This window comes from Gopherus flavomarginatus, chromosome 20 (genome assembly GCF_025201925.1).
Source record: "Gopherus flavomarginatus isolate rGopFla2 chromosome 20, rGopFla2.mat.asm, whole genome shotgun sequence".
NCBI classification, from domain to species: Eukaryota; Metazoa; Chordata; order Testudines; family Testudinidae; genus Gopherus; species Gopherus flavomarginatus.
The window spans coordinates 22,450,369-22,471,650 of NC_066636.1; the positions used below are offsets into that span (position 1 = coordinate 22,450,369).

Sequence of the window (21,282 nt, forward strand, 5' to 3'; positions counted from 1 at the left end):
TTGACATAAATGTATCTACACTGGGGGTTACGTCCGCACTCCTACATCAGTCAAGAGTGTGTTTTTTTCATACCCCTGACCAACAAAGATATTTCAACTTAACTTTTAAATGTAGGCCAAGCCTCAGGCTGTGTCTACAACAGGCATATAAAAATGATCATCACTTACTCCCTATCTCCCCTCCCACCGATCCTTCCCATCGCTCTCCCACTAATGATGTTTTTACCCAGCCAGCTTCTGTCCTGGGGCTAGATCAAGGATTTCAGCCTCCACAGATTTCGACTTAGCATCTTCTGCATCACTGCAGTCACACAACATACATACTTCAAGCTGCATTATTTAAGAAGCATTACAGCTGAGGTTAGATGTTCGGCTGCATGTGTGTTCCCCCTATGTGCTGCCCCAGCTCTGCAGAGACAGCTGGCACAGCAGACCTCAAGCGAACCGCCCAACGACCACAAGACCCATTAAGGGATGAAGGCACCAAGCCAGGTTTATTGTCCACGAAGCACTGTACTAGCACCTGGCAGACTCTACGAGGATACTAAGACGTATGCCGGTGACAATGGACAAAGCTCAGTGAATGGCAGGACTTTTCATTCCTGCTACAACTGTCACCAAGCTCCAGCCCATTTTGTCATGGATATGCACAAGGGGACACAGTTAAGGTTGAGCATCAGCAGCTGCCAACTCTGCAGTTACACCCCTCCCCACCTGCTCCTAGAACTTGACCCATGAGGGCAGAACTGCAGTCAAGGGGGTTGCGGGTGGGCAGAGGGGTCTGCCTTCACCTTGCATTCACTTAAGTTACTTGCACGGCACCGTATTTCAGCATGAAGCATCAATACCAGATGAGCGCGCTATGAAGTCTGAAGGAATCTAACCCTTCCACTCCGATCTCTGATACCTCACTGTTTGAAAACTAAAAATGGAGCTAGAAAGAGAGAGAGAGAGATGCCTCAATTTATTTAGAGAGACTACATCTAGGCACGAGAAAGAGATGACCAAACTTACAGCAATATTTATCCCCACTATGATACCATCTTTCAGCAGGATTTCAGAGCATTTTACAAAAAGCAGGAGAAGAATTAGGATCTATACAGCGCCATAAGCATGCATGAGGCTTTTACCAGCCAAGCGGAACAATAAGGCCTCTACCTCAAAGGAATTCACAGTTTAAATTGCACTGGAAAATGCAACAGTGACAGAGCAGCCTATGGCAAAGAAGCAGTGCTGGAACAATGTGTACATTGGGGTGCTGAGAGCCACTGAATCAACTGTAAACCCTGGATATCATGGAAACCACTTCCAGCCAGGGAGTGCTGCAGTACCCCCGGGTTCCAGCACCTATGCCAGGAGGTGACAATACCACTCTAAGGGGCTGTTGTTATTCCACACACAGCGGCTTGTTTCATATATGTCCTTGTTGGTACTAAGGAATTTTTCATCTCTACGTGGGGGAAATGGAGGCACGGAGATTTGACATGACTTGCCCCAAGTCAGACAATGAGCAGTAGCAGAGATGGGAATAGTTTTATATTCATAGGCCAGAAGGGACACCGTCGGTGTTTCTCAAACGCGGCCACCAGGGCCTTTTCTTGCGGCCACAGCCTCTGAGGCTGTGATGGGGGCAGGGGGGCGTAAAGGAGTGGCCCCTCTCCCAGCAGCAGTTGGGCCCTGCTCCCCTCCAGAGACAGAAAGGCTGGAAGTGCAGGCAACTGGTGAATTCCCCACTTTCCCGGGGGTAGAGGAAGCAGGCTTCGGGCACGGGGCTCTGACCACGCGGTGGTAGGTTCTGGTTTAGGCTCCAGACCCCAGCTCACCACCCACACACCTTCTCTCTCTCTCTCTCTCTCTCTCCCCCCCCCACTGTCTCCTTGCCCAACTCCCCATCCAGCTAGCAAGAAACAAAAGAAACAACAACAAAAAGATAAGAACATGTAAAGCATCTTATTTGTGTTTCTATTCTGTTTACGTCCAGTAAAGAACAGAGACAACTGTAAATTATTTTTATTATTGAGTCTGAAAAAACCCAAATAAACAAAATTATAATGATTTGGACCTGTATATGTGCATATTTGTTTTTCCAAAAGTTAATTAAATATTTTAGGAAAAAAAAGGCAGCATGGCCACCAGCCAGAGTTGGTGGCCGCACTTTAACACCACCAAAAAATTTGTTGCAAGAACCCTTGTGTTACATCCTCTAGCCTGTCCTCCCTATATCCCGGCGTGGCAGATTTCGGTTGTTGTTTTTTTAAATCATTTCAATCGATAATCTAGATGGTTATTTTAAAGCATTTTTTTATCAATTTTAAATGTTCACAGTTGCAGGAAACTGTGAGGGGTCAGAGAACTATTTAATGACAGTAGATGCTGAGATTCAAAAAATTAAAGCTTTAGAACCATTAAAACACAAATTCTCAACATCATGTCAAATATCCTTAAATTAAATTTTAATCATGTCTCAAGCTGCATTTTTCTTACTGTGCCTCGCTGTAACTTTCAATTATGGATGGAAATATCTTTTCATCAGCCTGTGTGTGCACGTGCATGGTGAAATCGCCATTTACTGAAAAATCGAATTCTTCCAAGCTGATATACATCACCGGCCCTTAAACTCTACTCGGTTACTCGTATCTTGAGCCCACGAGTGTTTGGTGAAAGCATCTCTTCCAGAAGGGCATCCAGCCTTGATACGAAGACATCAAGGGACTAAGAATTCACCACCTCCCTTGGCAGTTTGTTCCAATGCTCACTCACCCTCCATGTCCAAAATTGGTGCCTTATTTCTAATTGGAATTTGTCTGGCCTCAGCTTCCAGCTGTTGGTTCTTGTTCTGTCTTTCTCCACTGGACTAAAGAACCTGTCAGTACCCAGGATTTTCTCCCTGCGAAGGTACTTACATCCCCTAATCAAGTCACCTCTCAGTCTGCTTTTGGATAAGCTAAACAAATTGAGCTCTTTAAGTCTCTCATTGTACGGCATTTTCTCCAGCCCTCCTATCATTGGGGGAGGGAGGCTCTTCTCCGCATCCTTGACAAATTTTCAATATCCTTTTTAAAATGTGGCCATCAGAATTGGATGCACTATTCCAGTACTGGTCTCACCAATGCCAACAGAGAAGTAAAAATCACCTCCCTGCTCCTGCTCGCTACTCCCGTCTATACGTCCAAAGATCGCATTAGCCTTGTAGGCCACAACGTCACACCGGGAACTCATGTTGAGTTGCTTGTTCACTCCGAGCATTAAAATCCTCTTTCGAGTCAATGCTTTCCAGGACACAGTCTCTCATTCTGTAGGGGCGGCCTGCATTCCTTGCTCCTAGAGGTGTAACTTTGCATTTGACTGTATTAAAATGCATTTCATTTGAATGAGGCCAGCTCACCAAGCACTCCGGACCGCTCTGTGACTGCCCTGTCATCATGATCATTTATCGCTCTGCCAGTCCTTGTCATCCACAAATGTTACAGCAGTAACTTTCTGCTTACTTCCAGATCACTGATGACAATGTCGAACAGCATCGGGTCTAGAAGACCCCTCTTAGAAACAACCCATTCCCTGAGGAGGCTTTCCTCCTAAGGGTTACGTTTTGACATCTTTCAGTTAGCCAGTTCATAATCCTTCTAACTTGTGCTTTATCGGTACTATAGAGCGCTAATTTAATCAGAAAGAAATGCTAAATCAAAGTATGTTATATCTGTCAAGTTTCTTTATTAAACTTGTAATCTCCTCAAAAGAATGAAATCATGTTTGGTTGACAAGACCTATCTTCCATAAAGACATGTCAAGTGACACTGATTACGTTCCTATCAGTTAATTCTTTATTAATTAAATCCCTTATCAGCTTTTCCATATTCTGCGTGATGTCAATAGGCCTACAGTTAACTGGGTCCTCTCGCTTGCCTTTTTGAATATTGGCACAACACGAGCACTTTTCCAGTCTTCTGGAATTTCCCTGGCATTCCATGATTTATTAAAAATTAACATCAGCAGCGCAGAGATCTCCGTAACCAGCTCTTTAAGGACTCTCGGGTGCAAGTGATCCCAGCCTGCTGATTTGGAAGTGTTTATCCCTAGTAGATGTTGTTCAACATCCCTCTTGGTTACTAATGGACCGGAAAGAGCTTAGTCATCCCTCATGCAATACAAGTTCATCACCCTGCATCTTTCCAGTTACGAAACAGGAATATTTCCTGAATGTTTCTGCCTTTGCTGCATCATCATCAAACAATTTTACCATCTGCACCTGATAATGGGCCTACACTACTGCTAGGATTTCTTTTGTTCATAATATACTTTAAAAACTCCTTTGTATTGTCCTTAGTTCTACCAGCTAGGAGCCCAAACTCCTCGTCTTCTGTTCTAACCACTAGACAAGTCCGCCTCGAAATTGGAAGCATAAGCTCTTTGACAAAAAGTGGAGTGGAAAAGTCACCTAGTTTCACCTCAGCTTCTGTATCTGATGGTGAAATGATAAGCCCAGGGTTTATAGTAATCATGGGTTAATCAACACCAATTCCACCACCGCACCTCTAATGGTAGGGTCTAACTCTCCATCCGCCTGCATTGTGTGGGGTCAATTACAGAGTTGTAGCATTTCACACCCACTTTGCCCTGGTGGAAAAGACTGCACATGGTGCAGGCCAGTGGCAAAACAGGCCTTGGAGGGAGGCTGGGGGGGGGGAGAGAGAGAGAGAGAGTGTGTGTGTGTGTGTATTATTCCCCCTCCCACACACGTGAAATTTAATAAAGACAAGTGCAAAGTACTACACTTAGGAAGGAAAAAATCAAATGCACAACTACAAAAGGGGGAATATCTGGCCAGACAGCAGCAGTGCTAAAAGGGATCTGGGAGTTGCAGTAGATCACAAACTGAATATGAATCAACAGTGTGATGCAGTTGCAAAAAGGCTAATTAACGGGAGTGCGGTATGCAAGACCCAGGAAGTAACTGTCCTGTTCTACTAACGGTCATAAGGAAAGCCCTGTCAGGGAATGGGTTGTTTCCAAGAGGGGTCTTCTAGACCCGATGCTGTTTGACATTGTCATCAGTGATCTGGAAGTAAGCAGAAAGTTACTGCTGATAACATTTGTGGATGACAAGGACTGGCAGAGACACGTCAGTTAGAGCACTGTGTCTAATTCTAAGTGCCACACTTTAGGAAAGATGCAGACAAACTGGAGAGAGTTTGGTGGAGAGCAACAAAAATGATAGGTCACGTTTTCTAAACCTTTTAAAGGTTTTTTAAAAATGGGGCACGGTTAGTCTTGAGAAAAGAAGACTGAAGGGGGACCTGATAGTCTTCAAATATGTTAAGGGCTGTCATAGAGAGGACAGTGATCAATGGCTCTCCATGGCCATTAGCGGTAGGACAAGAAGTAGAGGGCTTCATCTGTAGCAAGTCAGATATTAAGAAAATGTTTCTAGCTCTAAGGGTGGTTAAGCTCTGGAGCAGGCTTCCAAGGGAGGTTGTGGAATCTCCACCATTGGAGGTTTATAAGAGCAGGTTACACAAATCCCTTTTAGGGCTGGCCTAGGTTTCCTTGGTCCTTCCTCAGAGCAGGTGGATGGACTAGAGGACATCTTGAGGTCCCTTCCAGGCCTACGTTTCTCAGATTGCCTCAGCAGAGAGAGGCCACCGCTATTAAAAAGCTGTGTTGATTCAGTTCAGCCAGCCCCTCTCTCACTGGTTACTGATGTGCTCTGCATTTAAAATAGGGAAGGTCTATTCAAAAATAAGATGCCATGACTCCAAACCGACGCCACGACCCTAAACTAATGCTCCTTCTTTTATCACAAGCATAATCACTTATTATGCTCCATGACTAGGGAATATTAATTTGATAAGGAAGGAACAACCTTTAGAGGAACAGCACACCTCAGGATCAAGCCCTAAAGGAGGTGCACGATTCCGTAGCCTTCCGGAAACGATACAGAAAAGCCATCAACCCCCATCCCATTCACTCTCCACCTCGAAGATGCTAGTGCAATTATGTGCTGTCTCCCCCACTTCGCGAAGACACAGTTAGGTATCAGTTTCCACAGGACAGTGTGGTAATGGGAGCAGGTTCACACCACACTGCTACAATGCCCATGTTTAGAGAGACCAGCTGAGACCGAGTTGCAGATGCACTGACACAGATACTATGGTGATCGGTGCCTCAAGCCTCGTCTACACGGGGAAATAAACCAGCGTAATTCCAGTATAATTTAGCTATTCTGGAACATCTCCCTGTGTGGACACACTTATTCTGGAATAAAAGCCATTTTCACTCTGGAACAGTGTGTCCACACAGGAAGTTGTTCTGGAATAGATAGGCCAGTCAGTTTCTATCATGTAGACAAGACAAGAGCTTAGTTTAGATAAAAGCAGCAGAGGAAGACAATCTGGCTATTAAAAACAAAGAGCTGAAAAACGTGAAGCCCAGTGTTTGCATTTATGCAGCACAAGTTAAGAGTAACCACGTCTCATGCTTCAGGGCATGAGCTGACTGCAATAGAGGGAAAAATCAGCAAGCCTGGGTTGGTCAGGTGCCTTAACCAACAGCCTCATACTCCTAAGTATCATATATTGGCTACCAACAAGAGGCTGCAGGGACCACGGTTTTAATTAGGTGGAGCAGAGCCTAGATTCCCAAGCTGTGGCTAGGTCTATGCTTGAAATTTATACCAGCCCAGCTACATCAGTCAGAGGTATGAAAAAACACACTCCCGACTAATGCAGCCATTCTGACCAAATTCCCAGCATGGACACAGATGTTGAAGGAAGAGAACTTCTGCTTGGGGAGGAAGTGTTCCTCTGCCGTCAGAAAACCAACTTCCGTCAGCACAGGTTGTCTCTGCAAGACGGGGATATCGTCTCCGTTGTGTAGACGTACTCTATTTATTGTTAGCCTTCTGGATGGTTTTTTCGGTTTATCAGAAATTTACATAAAGAAAGTGGTTTTTCCCAGCAAATACCTGCTCTCCCCCCACAACACACACACACTCTCTCAGCAGGGAAACAAGAACCATGCATCAGGAGAGCGCAACCAGCATCTGTCTGGTTTGTTTATTTTGAAAAGTGAGAATTTAGGGTTGATGAAAGGGCCCAGAACAACAGCTCTGGAGGCAGAAATGCACTCTTTCTCGCTCAGTAACAAGGATGCCCAGCTACTGCCAGCGTAGCGATGGGCTTGTGTGGCTACTGGGAAGGAGGAAGAGACCCACCGAACATTCTGCACAGCAGGGACGTTCACCACTCACCTGGGCTACAGTCATATCAGCCACCTAGAGGTTAAAGTCCCCATAGCCCAGTAACCACCAACAGCAAACCTGGATAGAACATAGGACTCCTGGGTTCTAGTCCCATCTCTGACAGGGACGTACATGGTGTAGGGCTTAAAGAGGTGTGCACTTTTTACCGGAGATCTCCTTTGGACTGCTGGATCGGGGTCACTGGGAGGTGTGTTCCCCAGTATCAACTGTACACCTGCTGTGAAAAATGCCAGATTCCAACAGCAGCATAATCAGCTCCTGCCCTGCTGGTCCATTTCTGCTTGAATCTCCTAGGCTATGAAGGCAAGGCCCTCCAACCAAAGCCAAGAGTGGAAGCAGAGTTGATGGTGCTTAGATTCCACTGTGATGGGCACATTAGAAGTGTCCAGATCAGGGCCCTCGGCCCTCGACGGAAGTTCAGGCCTGCCAGAGATCTTCCCAATGGGCGCAACATCACAGAATCCAGCCACAACAACAAAAAGACGAGGAGCTGCTCCAGTGAGTGTCAAGTCTTCTAAGGCCATATTTACAACACCCGGTCCCAGCTTCTTCCATGGGAGAGGGAAAAGGAAACCTTGTTCTCTGCACAAGGCACACCGAGAAGGAGGAGTTTCCACGCCCAGAACTTGCTGGTATGAATGAAGCAGGCTCATTCTTACGAGACAATGCTGTGCCAATGTCACACCCACGTGGCTGTCGCCAAGAAGCGGGAAGCGATACTGTAACACAGACGATAAAGAACCGGCTAACTAGGGATTCCAGCGGGTGATGCGAGGCCAGCGCCAGCAGAACAGGGAAATTACTCACTGCAATCTGATATCCCGAGCGTCTCTCCATGCCATGCCGTGAACAATCTGCCTCTGTCCCTCAATTACTCACAGAAGTTATTTCATTTTTCGGGCACAATGTGCCGAGACAGAAGGCTCATTCTAACGGGCTGCCAATACGGGGTCCTCCCTACTCTGCATGCCAGGGTGCGGAAGCTGGCACTCCAATCCGCTGCGGCAGGAACAAACTCTGATCTATTCTGACCCAATGCATTAAAGCCAAAAGGGGTAAAATTAAAAAACAGCTCACCAAGACTTACGGCCCATGTCTCTGCCATTAGACCCAAAAGACAAGAATAACCAATGCACAGCTTCAACCTCAGAGGCACTAAATATGGCTGCAGAGCGGGATTTATTTAGTACCCTGGGTGAAGGTACCTTGTCTCTCATGGTTTCAATACCAACATCTTACAAGAGACAATTCCCACACTCAGGGCATCAAACTCTGCCACTTTCCATTCAAGGACCTTTATCAACTGGTCCCCATGACCCTGCTGCAAGGCACTGATCTCCCCAAAACCAAGGAGAGGCACAAGTGCCCGAGGCCACCACGTTAGAGGTGGGTTTTGATCCAAGCAGCACTCGGATCACTAGGCCACATCAGGAGAGAGAAATAAGATGATCTACAGGGGAGAAATACAACTTTGCTGATGGAGAGGCAGCGTGGCCGAAGGGATCAAGCACTGGCCTGGGACCCAGGAGACCTGGGTCTGTTCTCAACTCTGCCAGTGGCCTGTTGGGTGACCTTAGGCAAGTCACAGCCTCTCTCCATGCCTCAGCTTCCCCTGCAGTTAAATGAGGATGGTGATACTGACCTTTGCAAAGTGCTTAGAGATCTGCTGATGAACTGCACTATATAAGAGCTAGGGTAATATCATCATCATCCCAGTGCTAACTGTGGCCTGGAGAAGAAACAGAAACTTTCACGTATTTAAAAGGTAAGAGGTTCTGTGGAGTACAGAATAGAGGGCCCAAATCAAAGGCCAAACAAAGGAACTACCTGCCACCAGAAAGGTTAATTAGCAAGCAAAAACCTTAATAGGGCCTTGATCTTCCACTGAGCAGGCCTCTCTGGGCCCAATAAAGCCCCACTGACCTGTCTAAAACTGAAATACCATCCCACCCGATAGCCCTTCTGTTGGGATTCCTGATCAAATTCACACACCATGCAATTATTCTTTACTGGTCTTTAATCAGATTCTGCACAGGGTTTTGCCAGCTCAGCATAGCACCAATACCTGTATGTACCAAAATGCAGCCAGCTCTGGGGTGGAGGGCAGCAATTCACTGGTACCGAGCGCGACAGCGGCAGTAGGCAGGACTAATCCCATTCTCCTACAAAAGAATCACCTTTTCATCCCTCTCACACCTGGGCGTGGGGGGAAAGAGTCCAGATCTTGTTTTATTAACGTCTTCTAGGCTGTAGCCAGCGGACAGCTGAATTCCTCGACCTTGTAAGGATGAAGAGCTGAGAGGACCCAGGCACGGATTTGAACCCATGATTCCATGGAGACGGATGCGTAGTTTGCTGAGCCACCCCCTCCAACGCTTGTCTGATACAGACAGTTAATCTGATTTGCGGCGCTGGAGCAGAAGTGGGCTGCTTCCTGTGGAGATTTAACTAGTAAAATTGCAGAGTGCTTTGCGGGCATCACAGCCGATTATTTTGCTTTCATTAGCCTGCGAGGAACTGAAACCTGAAAAGGATAAAAGGGCAGGAATCCTTCCCTCCTCCTTATCCCCCCACTGACAGCCCATCATCATGGCCACGCAGTACAGCTGCATTTCAGCCCTATCCCTCCCCAACTGAGACGTGAAGAAATTGCAAACTCATCGGGGCATAAAGGTTCCTGACAAGCTCGTTATGTGACAAGCAAAAGGTATTTGAACAGCAGAGGAACAAACCTTGTTATTTCTCTCTTCTATTTTTGGCCACACTTTCCTTTCCCTGTAAGGAAGGAGTCATCACTGTTCAGGGCAGTATATTTTGTAACTCTACAGTACAAACTCCAGTCTCAAGGCAGCAGCTTTACCTAGCGGTTTGCACAGGGGGCTGGGTTAGGACTCCTAGGTTCTATTTCCAGTTCCAAGAGGGAGTGTGACCTAGTGGCTATGGATCAAGGTTTCTGTTTCTATCTGGGTTCTGTTCGCGAGCCCCACTATAAGGCGTGGAGCCAAGGGGTTTCCTCATTTGTCTGATCCCCACCACCTAAGGACTGTTAACCCAAACCGACCTTTGGAAAGTGCTTTGAGATCCCTAGACGAGGAACGTTGTGCAAGGACTCAGAATTACCATGCGATACGGTCACCCCCAGCTCTGAGGGAGAAGGCTTACCCCAGACACCTGTGCTATCAATGCATCATTTGCCACCTGCACCAGCCCACACCGGCAGGGCACAGACAGCATCATGCCCCCCTCACCACCAGTGCCCTACTGGCACCGAGAAGGATGGGCCATTAGCCAGGGATGCCACACCATGCTCTGAGTGTCCCTAGCTTCTGTTTGCTGGGAGTGGATGACAGGGGACAAATCACTCAATGATTGCATGTTCTGTTCACTCCGTCTGAAGCACCTGGCATTGGCCGCGGTTGGAAGACAGGCTAGCTGGACCATTGGTCGGACCCAGTATGAGCAACAGGCAGCCAGTTGCTCTGTAACCGCTCTCCTTTAACTCCCTAGGCACACTGCACCCCGTGCACCCCAGCTGAGCAGAACACGCATCTCTCAATGTTCTATTTGTACAGCGCCTAGCATGCTGGAGTCCTGGTCCACGTCTAGGGCTCCCAAGCACTACAGCAGTACAAAGCACCACTATCCAGGGGCAGGCAGGAGACGCCAGAGGAAGGACTAGAAAACGGCATCTCAGGCAGGTGACCGTCCAGCTGAGCTAGAGGGGTATCTCCACTAGCTCACTTCAGCAGGCGTGCTGCCCTTGGAGCTACACTGATGTTGCGTTTTTCACACCAGCTACGCACTACTGGAACTGGAGCTGTTTGCAGGGCACAGGGTGGAAGTCCAGCAGCGTCCAGGCCGCCACGCAACTGGAAGAGGAGACATTAACAAGGTTTGCAACACCCCTTGCAAAGCAGACAGCACGGAGGTTTTTATGGTCCTGGGTGGAGAGTCCTACAGAGTAAACTATGATGCTCTACCTGAGAGTAACCCTGTGCCTGATCCACAAGGGACAGGAGCCTGGTACAGCCCCTCCTAGAGTCCCTTCACTCTTTGGCTCAAGCTGTAACAGCTCTGGAGACACCCAGTTCAATCCCCGGTGTGTCGGCCATCACATAAGCAGGGTCTCTTCCAGGATTCAAACTGCTGCAGGCCCCAGAGGCTTGGGATGAGCTTCTTTCGATCAGAGGAAGAATGTAACTGGCTGGCCAGCGCACGTTACATCAGCAGGGACAAACCAAACAAACCTACCTTCCCAGGGGCCGATACAAATGCTAGGAATGTCTGATAGCCTCCTGCGGCCTGGAGTGAAAACCTCAGACCACCTGCTACCCACAGCTACTGAGAAGGGTTCTGGGATTCCCACCAGGGTGCTGTCTGTGCTCCTCTCTCAGAAGCCTCTGGCCATTGGGTCCTCTGCTGTTGGGAACAAAAAGGAACCCTGACGCATGCCCCAATGTCAGAGCTTGCTGTGGCAAAGGGCTGCAGGTGAATCTGGAATATGGGCACAGAAGCCATCAGGGACACATAAAAAGGACTGGAATGGCATCTGCAAGGCATCCACTGTTTTCTCCTATCATTCCCCACTTCCTCGGCATCTTGGCTCTGGTGGGGATTGAGGGAGAGGGAGGCTCCCACTATTCTACTCCATTTTGTGGTCCTTTGTCCTCTGCCCCATAAACAGCTGCAGGGTGTTTTCCTGCAGCCCACAGCCTCTCACACACCCCTCAGCAGCAGCAAGAAGCCAGCAGGACTTTTGGAGATGCGGCCGCTGCTCAATGGGTCCCAATCCCAGCTGTCCACCCTATCACTTTCCTGCCAATCACACAGCTCCTTCGGAAAGCTCTGGGCATCAGCAGAGGCGTGGGGGCAGCCTGCGTGCAGACTCAGACAGCCCTGCCCGGGGTCGTGGCTGCAAGGCTGTATCATCACAACTGGGAGTGCTAGAAGCTCCAATGACAGCAGAAATCCTGCAGACACAGAGTTCTGGGCCCTCCACGGCCAAGAAAGGTTTTAATTTCTAGGTGGTTTAGGTGCTTCAAACTGTCAGTGTAGCGCCCCCAGCCAGCCTCTCTGGCTTGCCCACAGTATTATCTGCCCTGGGGGTGGAACCTCACCTCTGGCCATGATTTCATTTGCCTGCAGGAACTTGGCTACTATGGCAATGAGAGCAAGAGAAATATCAGTAAGTAAATGAATCACCAGGCCCTAACTTATCAGGATTTAATACCTGCCTAATCAAAATCTGTATTTGTTCTAATACAGGAGTAGCTCAGCTCGAACGGCCAGAGAAAGACCATTGCTGTTTGCACAGCCAACGCTCCTCAGGGAAAAGTAAAGCTACCAGCCCAAAGCCAGTTGCTACCAGAGGCAGGTGTCAGAGACACCAGTGCCGCAGCGTGCTTAATATAAGCCACTTCAAATCCTAGCAGGGACAGTGCTGTAGGCACCGCAAAGATCCTGTGGCACTTTTCATAACAGGTTCGTTCTTCGCCTCTAACCATTGGCTGTTAACATCCTCCACCCTAGAGGTGGATGCATTTCAGCAAGAAGCTAACACTCCAAACCCAGAGGTCTGGTCTACACATAGAAGTTAGATCAACCTAGCTACGGCTGTCACAGGTTCAGAAAATTCACGTTCCTGACCGCCGACCTAACCCCTAGTGCGGACGTGGCTACGTTGACAGAAGAATTCTTCTTTCCACCTAGCTACCACCGACCAAGGGGGTGGATTACCTGCATCAACCGAAAACCCCTTCTAGCCCCTTGTAGGAAGCATCTACACTACAGCAGTTTAGCTGCAGCACCTATAGTGTAGGCGTGACCTTAACTAGCTGGAGTAGGAGAGTGGCATTGCTACTGAGTGGGACTACTTGCAGTAGTCAACACTACACCTGCTAGGAGGAGCATGCAGGCCTAGCCTGTAACTTCCAGGCACAGTGGGGTCCCTCAGAGGATGCAAAGTGTTATTTTTAAAAATGCACCATACTATTCATTATTATCAACTTTTAGAAAACGTGTGAGAGATTTAAACTCCATGAATCAGCTCCTGCTTGGGTGGCCCTGGGAAATCTGAGAGTGCGTTGATAAAAATCCTCTGAGCAGCACAGAAAAGGATGGGACCAAAAACTAAATAAAAATACAACCCAAGCATGCAGCATGCACTAAAATACCTGCTGTATCTCATCTCTTTCCACACTGGAGGATATTCAACCATTGACAGCAGTGAAAGGAGAATATTGCAGTCCAGGAAAGAATCGGTGCAATGTTTTCTGCATGGACTTTTGTTTGGGGAAGAGGTGGGGGGGGGGTAACCTTCCAGCTCTTCTCTCTCCTCTGTTTCAATCCAATGGCCTTCCCCAGCCCCCAGCAAGCATGGCACTGTCCCAATCCATTACCACCACCCCACTGCAGCAGCGAGCCTCACTGCCTACACCCCACTTGCCACCTGGCTTCTCTACACCCCCCAACATCACTTGGCAGATTGTAACAACCTTCCTCCAGGCACCAGAGACCATGCTAAAGGGATCACGTCTGCAGTAAAGACTCCTATTAACTTCCAGTGGGGGCCTTGCCTGCGTGAGGACTGCAGGATCAGGTACTGACATGTTGCACGGGAGAGGGAGGGCATTTCCTCTTCCAGGGGAGCATATCTAGGTAATTTACCAAGTGACCACATAGTCTGCAGAGGAACTTGGGTACCATACATGGAATAACGCCCATCCTAAACTAGGCCCAGCCACAACCCACTGCAGTCTGCATAGGAGATGGAAACAGAGGAAGCTGGAGGATCAGTGGGGGTGGGGGGGAATGAGCCAGCCAGGGAGCAACTCGTGTACTGAGAGTGAAATTATTTAGAAGCATTTTTGTGTAGAAAAACCACACACACAATTCCCGCTGTGGACAAACAAACAAGGCATTCCCCCAGCCTGCAAATCCTCACAGCCCACAGCCTCTCTCATACACACACACACACACACACACACATATTCAGGCACAAAAAACACCCTATACACAATTTGTGAAGCAGCACTAGTAGCCCCCAACAATCCCCCCATTTGCATCCCACTCAAACTAGCAAAGTAGCCAGTTTGCTCAATTCAAAACAAGCCCTGCCCAGAAAAATGAACCAAAATCCCAAAGAAGCATCACTAAATTTGATATTCAATCACAAGCATTAAGAGGACAAACAAATAACAACTCAACAAACACATACCTGTCTAGTGCAGTCTGTGGAGGCCTCACACTCATGATTCTTCTTGTCTTCTTCACCGATCCAAAAATCCAGGGTCCTCTGTTTTCTTGACTGCCTTTATAATTTTAAAATCGCACCCTCCCGGAAAAAAAAAATTCCAGAAGAGGAAAACAGATCAAGATCCTGGAAGCTGCAGGTCCATCTTGAGCTGGAGTCTGAACATAGTCCTTTTTTTCCTTTTCTTTTTTTTAATTTTTCCCCTCCTGTTTCCTTCTGAAAAAAACTAAAAAACACACTTGTCTTTTTATTACGCCCCAAAATAGTCTTCTCAAGGTTACAGATGCTGTCAAAAAAATGTAAAAGGAAACAAAGCAGTTTTCCTTCAAAATATTAAAGTCTTAACTGCAAAACACAGATAAAAAAACATCCTTATAATCCAGTTTTAACAGCTGTTCTTCTGTTTGCAGGGCAGAGACCAAAAAAAAAAAAAAATCCCTAGCCTAATACTTGAAAAACTGTAGCAGAAAAAAAAAAATACCAGAAACTCAAATTCTTCCACAAATTGGCACTTCTTTTAGAGTAACAGTTTGGCCTTTCCTTGCTATCATTGAAAAATAAATAACCAATAAAAATCATACAATACTATATACACTGTTTCTGAGTCCAGTTCAACCCTTAAAAAATTAAATAAAAAGAATTCCTAGTTTTTTAACCCCCCAAACTGCATTTTAAGGTTCTTAAACTTGACACAAATCAGTTTCTTCCTTTAAAAAAAAAAAAACCAAACCAACCCTGAAAATAAAACACCAGCCCATGCAAACCCAGCTTCCGAAAGCAAAAAATCCACAACCTCCCTGCAAATAAATAGCAATTCTTGTCCGGCTCCTCAGCAGACTCCCCCGTTTCCACCTTTGCAGGCCTAGTGACCCCTTTCTTCAACTCTGCCTCTGAACCCCAAGATCTTTTTCCTTGCAGCGTGAAATGCACCAGTCCCTGCAAACCCCCCTCTGCACGAAATGGAGATTCTTCCCTTCTTATTGCTCTTCCTCCCTTTTCCCATCCGCTTCCCTGCCTCTCTCCTGCTCTGCCCGAGTCCCTCAGCGGGGAGCAGAGGGGGAAACGCTGCACCAATCCTGGTTCTTAGCTCGCTGCAAATCTGCCGTGCAAGGTCCCTGTCTCTGCGCCTCCCGCCTCCCGCTCTCCCCCTGCACGAAGTGGCGGGGCGGGGGGCAGCAGCCTGTCCCTGCCCGGCTGGGCTCTGTGCATCCCCGCTGGGGGAAGGGATCTGCCCGCTCCGCTCCGCTCCCCCGGCCCCTGGCTGCCCCAGCCCGGGAGCCTGCCCAGGGAGCGGCCTAGCTGCAGCTCGCGATCCCCGGCCTTTCCCAGCCCAGCCCCGGCGGCGCCCTCCCTCTCCCAGAGGAAAAGGGGGGGCACCCCTGGGGGGGGAAGGAGGGAACGGGGCGGGGGGGGAGCTGGGCCCCTGCGGGAGGAGGGAGAGGAGCTGCCTGGTATCCCTGCCCCCCCCAGCTACTCCCCCCTCCTGAGCGGGCACAGCCCCCCCTTCGCCTGGGGTGTCAGAGAGACCCCCCCTCACAGCCCCCCCAGCTACTCCCCCCTCCTGAGCGGGCACAGCCCCCCTTCGCCTGGGGTGCCACAGGGACCCCCCCTCACAGCCCCCCCAGCTACTCCCCCCTCCTGAGCGGGCACAGCCCCCCCTTCCCCTGGGGTGTCAGAGAGACCCCCCCTCACAGCCCCCCCCAGCTAAACCTTCCTTCTCCTGAGCGGGCACAGCCCCCCCTTCGCCTGGGGTGTCAGAGAGACCCCCCCTCACAGCCCCCCCAGCTAAACCCTCCTTCTCCTGAGCGGGCACAGCCCCCCCTTCGCCTGGGGTGTCAGAGAGACCCCCCCCTCACAGCCCCCCCAGCTAAACCCTCCTTCTCCTGAGCGGGCACAGCCCCCCCTTCGCCTGGGGTGTCAGAGAGACCCCCCCTCACAGCCCCCCCAGCTAAACCCTCCTTCTCCTGAGCGGGCACAGCCCCCCTTCCCCTGGGGTCCCTTCCCCTGGGGTGCCAGAGGGACCCCCACCCTCACAGCCCCCCCACCACTCCTGTACCTGGGGTGCCAGAGGGACCCTCACAGCCCTCCTGCCCCCGGGGTGCCAGAGGGATCCCCAACCTCACAGCCCCCCACCCCTCCTGCCCCCAGGGTGCCACAGGGATCCCCAACCTCACAGCACCCTCCAGCTACTCCCTCCTCCTCCTCCACCTGCTACTGAGCAGGCACAGCCCCCCCTTCCCCTGGGGTGTCAGAGGGACCCCCACCCTCACAGCCCCCCCACAGCTAATCCCTCCTCCTCCTGCTACTGAGCGGACACAGACCTCCCCTTCTCCTGGGGTCCCTTCCCCTGGGGTGCCAGAGGGACCCCCACTCTCACAGTCCCCCACCACTCCTGCCCCCGGGGTGCAAAAGGGACCCCCACCCTCACAGCCCCCCCCCCAGCTAATCCCTCCTCCTGCTGCTACTGAGCAGGCACAGCTCCCCCTTTCCTTGGGGTCCCTTCCCCCGGGGTGCCAGAGGGATCCCCCACCCTCACAACCCACCACCACTCCTGTACCCGGGGTGCCAGAGGGACCCTCAGAGCCCTCCTGCCCCCAGGGTACCAGAGGGATCCCCCACCCTCACAACCCACCACCACTCCTGTACCCAGGGTGCCAGAGGGACCCTCAGAGCCCTCCTGCCCCCGGGGTGCCAGAGGGATCCCCAACCTCACAGCCCCCCACCCCTCCTGCCCCCAGGGTGCCAGAGGGACCCCCACCCTCACAGCCCTCCCACCACTCCTGTACCCGGGGTGCCAGAGGGACCCTCACAGCCCTCCTGCCCCCGGGGTGCCAGAGGGATCCCCAACCTCACAGCCCCCCACCCCTCCTGTCCCCAGGGTGCCACAGGGATCCCCAACCTCACAGCACCCTCCAGCTACTCCCTCCTCCTCCTCCACCTGCTACTGAGCAGGCACAGCCCCCCCTTCCCCTGGGGTGTCAGAGGGACCCCCACCCTCACAGCCCCCCCACAGCTAATCCCTCCTCCTCCTGCTACTGAGCGGACACAGACCTCCCCTTCTCCTGGGGTCCCTTCCCCTGGGGTGCCAGAGGGACCCCCACTCTCACAGTCCCCCACCACTCCTGCCCCCGGGGTGCAAAAGGGACCCCCACCCTCACAGCCCCCCCCCAGCTAATCCCTCCTCCTGCTGCTACTGAGCAGGCACAGCTCCCCCTTTCCTTGGGGTCCCTTCCCCCGGGGTGCCAGAGGGATCCCCCACCCTCACAACCCACCACCACTCCTGTACCCGGGGTGCCAGAGGGACCCTCAGAGCCCTCCTGCCCCCAGGGTACCAGAGGGATCCCCCACCCTCACAACCCACCACCCCTCCTGCCCCCGGGGTGCCAGAGGGATCCCCAACCTCACAGCCCCCCACCCCTCCTGCCCCCAGGGTGCCAGAGGGACCCCCACCCTCACAGCCCCCCTTCCCTTCCTGGGGTCCCCAGCCCTCCTGCCTCCAGGGTGTCAGAGGGATTCCCCACCCTCACAGCCCTCCACCCCTCCTGCCCCCGGGGTGCCCGAGAGCATCCCCACCTTCACAGCCCCTCCCTTCTCCTGGGGGTCCCCTACGGTTTTGTTCCTGGGCTCCCCAACCCTCCTGCCTCTGGGGGTGCTAGAGGGGTCACCTACCCCGCCTGTCCTTGGGGTGCCAGAGAGCATCCCCACCCTCACAGCCCCTCCCTTCTCCTAGGGGTCCCCTAGTTTTGTTCCTGGGCTCCCCAACCCTCCTGCCTCTGGGGGTGCTAGAGGGGTCCCCTACCCCGCCTGTCCTTGGGGTGCCAGAGAGGGTTCCCCACCTTCACAGCCCCCCACTTCCCCTATCCCTCTGCCTTGGGGGCATCAGAGAGAGGTTCACATTCACACACCTCCCTCTCCTTCCCGCCTCCGGGTTACTAATGAGGACGCTGAGGAGGAGAGCAGGAAATTGCCTTGGTAGGGTGAGTGGTTACCCCAGGGGTGGGGTGCTGGGAAGGGCTGACCTGATCCCCCTGGATTGCCGCTGGGAAGATGGGCAGGAGAGAGTGAAAATGAAAGTGACATCTGGACAATTCTCCCTGGGAAACTTCCCCCCCCCCCCCCAATCTCTGGGGGTGTCACTCCCCTTGGCTGGACGGGGAGCTCAGCTGTTTACTCCACATCCACTTTTGGGCTCTCTCGGGCACTTTGCACCAGGGTCATTATTAGCTCCGGTGTGGCTCCCCTCGTGTAGACACACCGCATGTGGGGGCACGGCACACTGGGGACACACGAGCCCGTTTCGCCCCTTGCGGAGCTCAGGGGAAGAGCACCTGGGATTTTGCCTGCGAGAATGAAACCCTGAGCGAGGCGGACTCTTCCTTACCCTGGATCAAGCGCCCCCGTTTACACCAGTGCAAAGAGAGCGTGAAGCACAACTAGCACTGTTCACCCCCGGTTACACGGACGTAAGCGCGCCCCGCCTCCAATCGTGGGGCAGAGGAGAGCCTGGTCTCCAGCTGGGTTCCCAAACATTGGAGGCAGCCAAAATCTGGGGCTGCTTTCAAAAATCCCAGCCCTGTATGATCCGTGCCTCAGTTTCCCCCCCTCCACGGGACGGGAGGACCATATTCCCCAGGCTTCGGGTTAATTCTAGCTCCCCCTTTTCTCCCTGGCCTCGGTAAGCAGCACCCCCAACCCCCAGATCTCTGTACTTCCTAGCTAGTCCACTAAGAGGCGCCATTCCTGGTTCAATTCCCCTTATCCCCTGCGTTTAACTAATCACTTTAACTGGCTTCCAGATCCACTGCTGGAAGGTGGAAAACCTTAATTGCTACAGCTGGGAGGTGTTTGACCCCCTTCACACCCACCTCCCTTGCTGTGACACCCCCACTACTCCCCAACCCTGGCTGAGAGTGGGAAGATTGGGAAGTATTAACCCAGGGGTCAGCAACCTTTTGGAAGTGCTGTGCCAAGTCTTCATTTATTCACTCTAATTTAAGGTTTTATGTGCCAGTCATACATTTAAACATTTTTAGAAGGTCTCTTTCTATAAGTCTAAAATATATAACTAAACTATTGTTGTATGTAAAGTAAATAATGTTTTTAAAATGTTTAAGATTCATTTAAAGCTAAATTAAAATGCAGAGCCCCCCGGACCAGTGGCCTGGACCCAGGCAGTGTCAGTGCCACTGAAAATCAGCTCACATGCCTCCTTCGGCACCCGTGCTGTAGGTTGCCTACCCCTGTATTAACCCATAACACCCATTAAGTTGCTTTGAGGTCCCAGGACACAAAGAAGTAGAGATTAGAGCCAGTTGGAAAAATGTCTAAACCGTTTTCCGTCAGAAAATGCCATTTCAACACAGCCAAAAATGTCCCAAACTATAACCATGTTTAAAAGAGAACTGGATAAATTGATGGTGATTAAGTCCATAAATGGCTATTAGCCAGGATGGGTGAGGAATGGTGTCCCTAGCCTCTGTTTGTCAGAGGGTGGAGATGGATGGCAGGAGAGAGATCACTTGATCGTTGCCTGTTAGCTTCACTCCCTCTGGGGCACCTGACATTGCCCACTGTCGGTAGACAGATACTGGGCTAGATGGACCTTTGGTCTGACCCGGTACGGCCGTTCTTATGTTCTTATCAACCGATGAAGTCATTTAAAACAAAATGGACAAAGGACATTTTGAAAATGTTAAAAAACACTGGAACCAAAAAAAAAATTGATGTTTTTGTTTCAGAACCACTTTTGCTTTTCCTATATAAATCAGAGTAAATTTTGAAATGAAAACAATTAACAGGGTACAAATCTGAAGGAAGCATTTCAAATAGAACTGAAAAAAATTCTCATTGTTTCAAAACTTTTTTGGGGGAGGATTTCATTTCTGTGAAAAATTTCAGCATTTTGGCTTGGGGAAGGAAGTTTAAAAAAAAAATCTCAATTTTTCACAGGCTGGAAAATCTATTTTCTGAGCAACTCTGCAAGAAGCAACCAGGATGCAGTCAGGCCCGGGGGGAAAGGGAGAAGAGGGATCTCCAGTGGACATGGGGGAGATCTTCTGAGCAACTCAGTTCTTCTGCACTCTAGGGGTTCATGGCCCCAACCAACCTCCATCCATGGCGGTCCATGGTGCTTGGGGCTGTACATACCCAGAGCATGCACCCCATCCAGCCAGCAGAGGGCAGCCCCCCAAGCAAGGGGGAGTCTGCCTATGGGGTGGCACAGGCTTGCAGATGCTTGGAAGGCCAGAGATTCTTCCCCGGTGCCTTCTCTGCAACCTCCCTCCCTCCCATTGTCTTGCCCAGGTACAAGTTAAGACAGAGCTAAGGTAAGGACTACGGAGGCCTTTACGTTTTCCATTGGCTTTATATTAAGATTTAAATTGTGACACTATTTCTGCTCAGCAGGCAACGGTCAGAGCCCAAGGCTCAGGGTTAGATCAGTGACAGCTGCATCACTGTAGCACCTAAGGCCCCACGGTGCTCAGGGCTGTACATACTCAGAGCAAGACAATCCCCGCCCCCAAGAGCCAGCAGTGCAAAGAGAGGAGAAGATGAAGGAAGGTTGTGTCAGAGGAGGGGCTGGGGCGCAAAGGGATTAAGTGGGTCACCCAAGGAGGCAGGAATTGAATCTAGTTCTCCTGATTTGCAGGCCAATACCTTACGCACCTGACCACCCTTTGTCTGCAAGCTTCAGTCAGAGATGTGTGGATCCTTACAAGGCTCATGACCTTCTGGTCTTTTCTTAAAGCTCCAGCTCCTGGAGTCATGTGTG

At 50.7% G+C, this 21,282-nt stretch overlaps 1 protein-coding gene across 8 annotated transcripts in view; it reads right to left on the reverse strand.

Annotated features, from left to right (window-relative positions):
* ARHGEF11 (Rho guanine nucleotide exchange factor 11) overlaps positions 1 to 18,579 on the reverse strand; it is a 78,924-nt gene extending 60,345 nt beyond the window's left edge. For 6 of the 8 annotated variants that reach the window (XM_050931107.1, XM_050931108.1, XM_050931110.1 and 3 more), the window contains exon 1: positions 14,475 to 15,626. In XM_050931107.1, coding sequence (XP_050787064.1) covers positions 14,475 to 14,509 — 35 coding nt within the window. In that variant the 5' untranslated portion in view covers positions 14,510 to 15,626. Of the gene's footprint in view, positions 1 to 14,474; positions 15,633 to 18,529 lie in introns of those variants that run through there. The other 2 variants (XM_050931104.1, XM_050931105.1) reach the window with 2 other exon arrangements.
* Between the last annotated feature and the right edge of the window lie 2,703 nt (positions 18,580 to 21,282).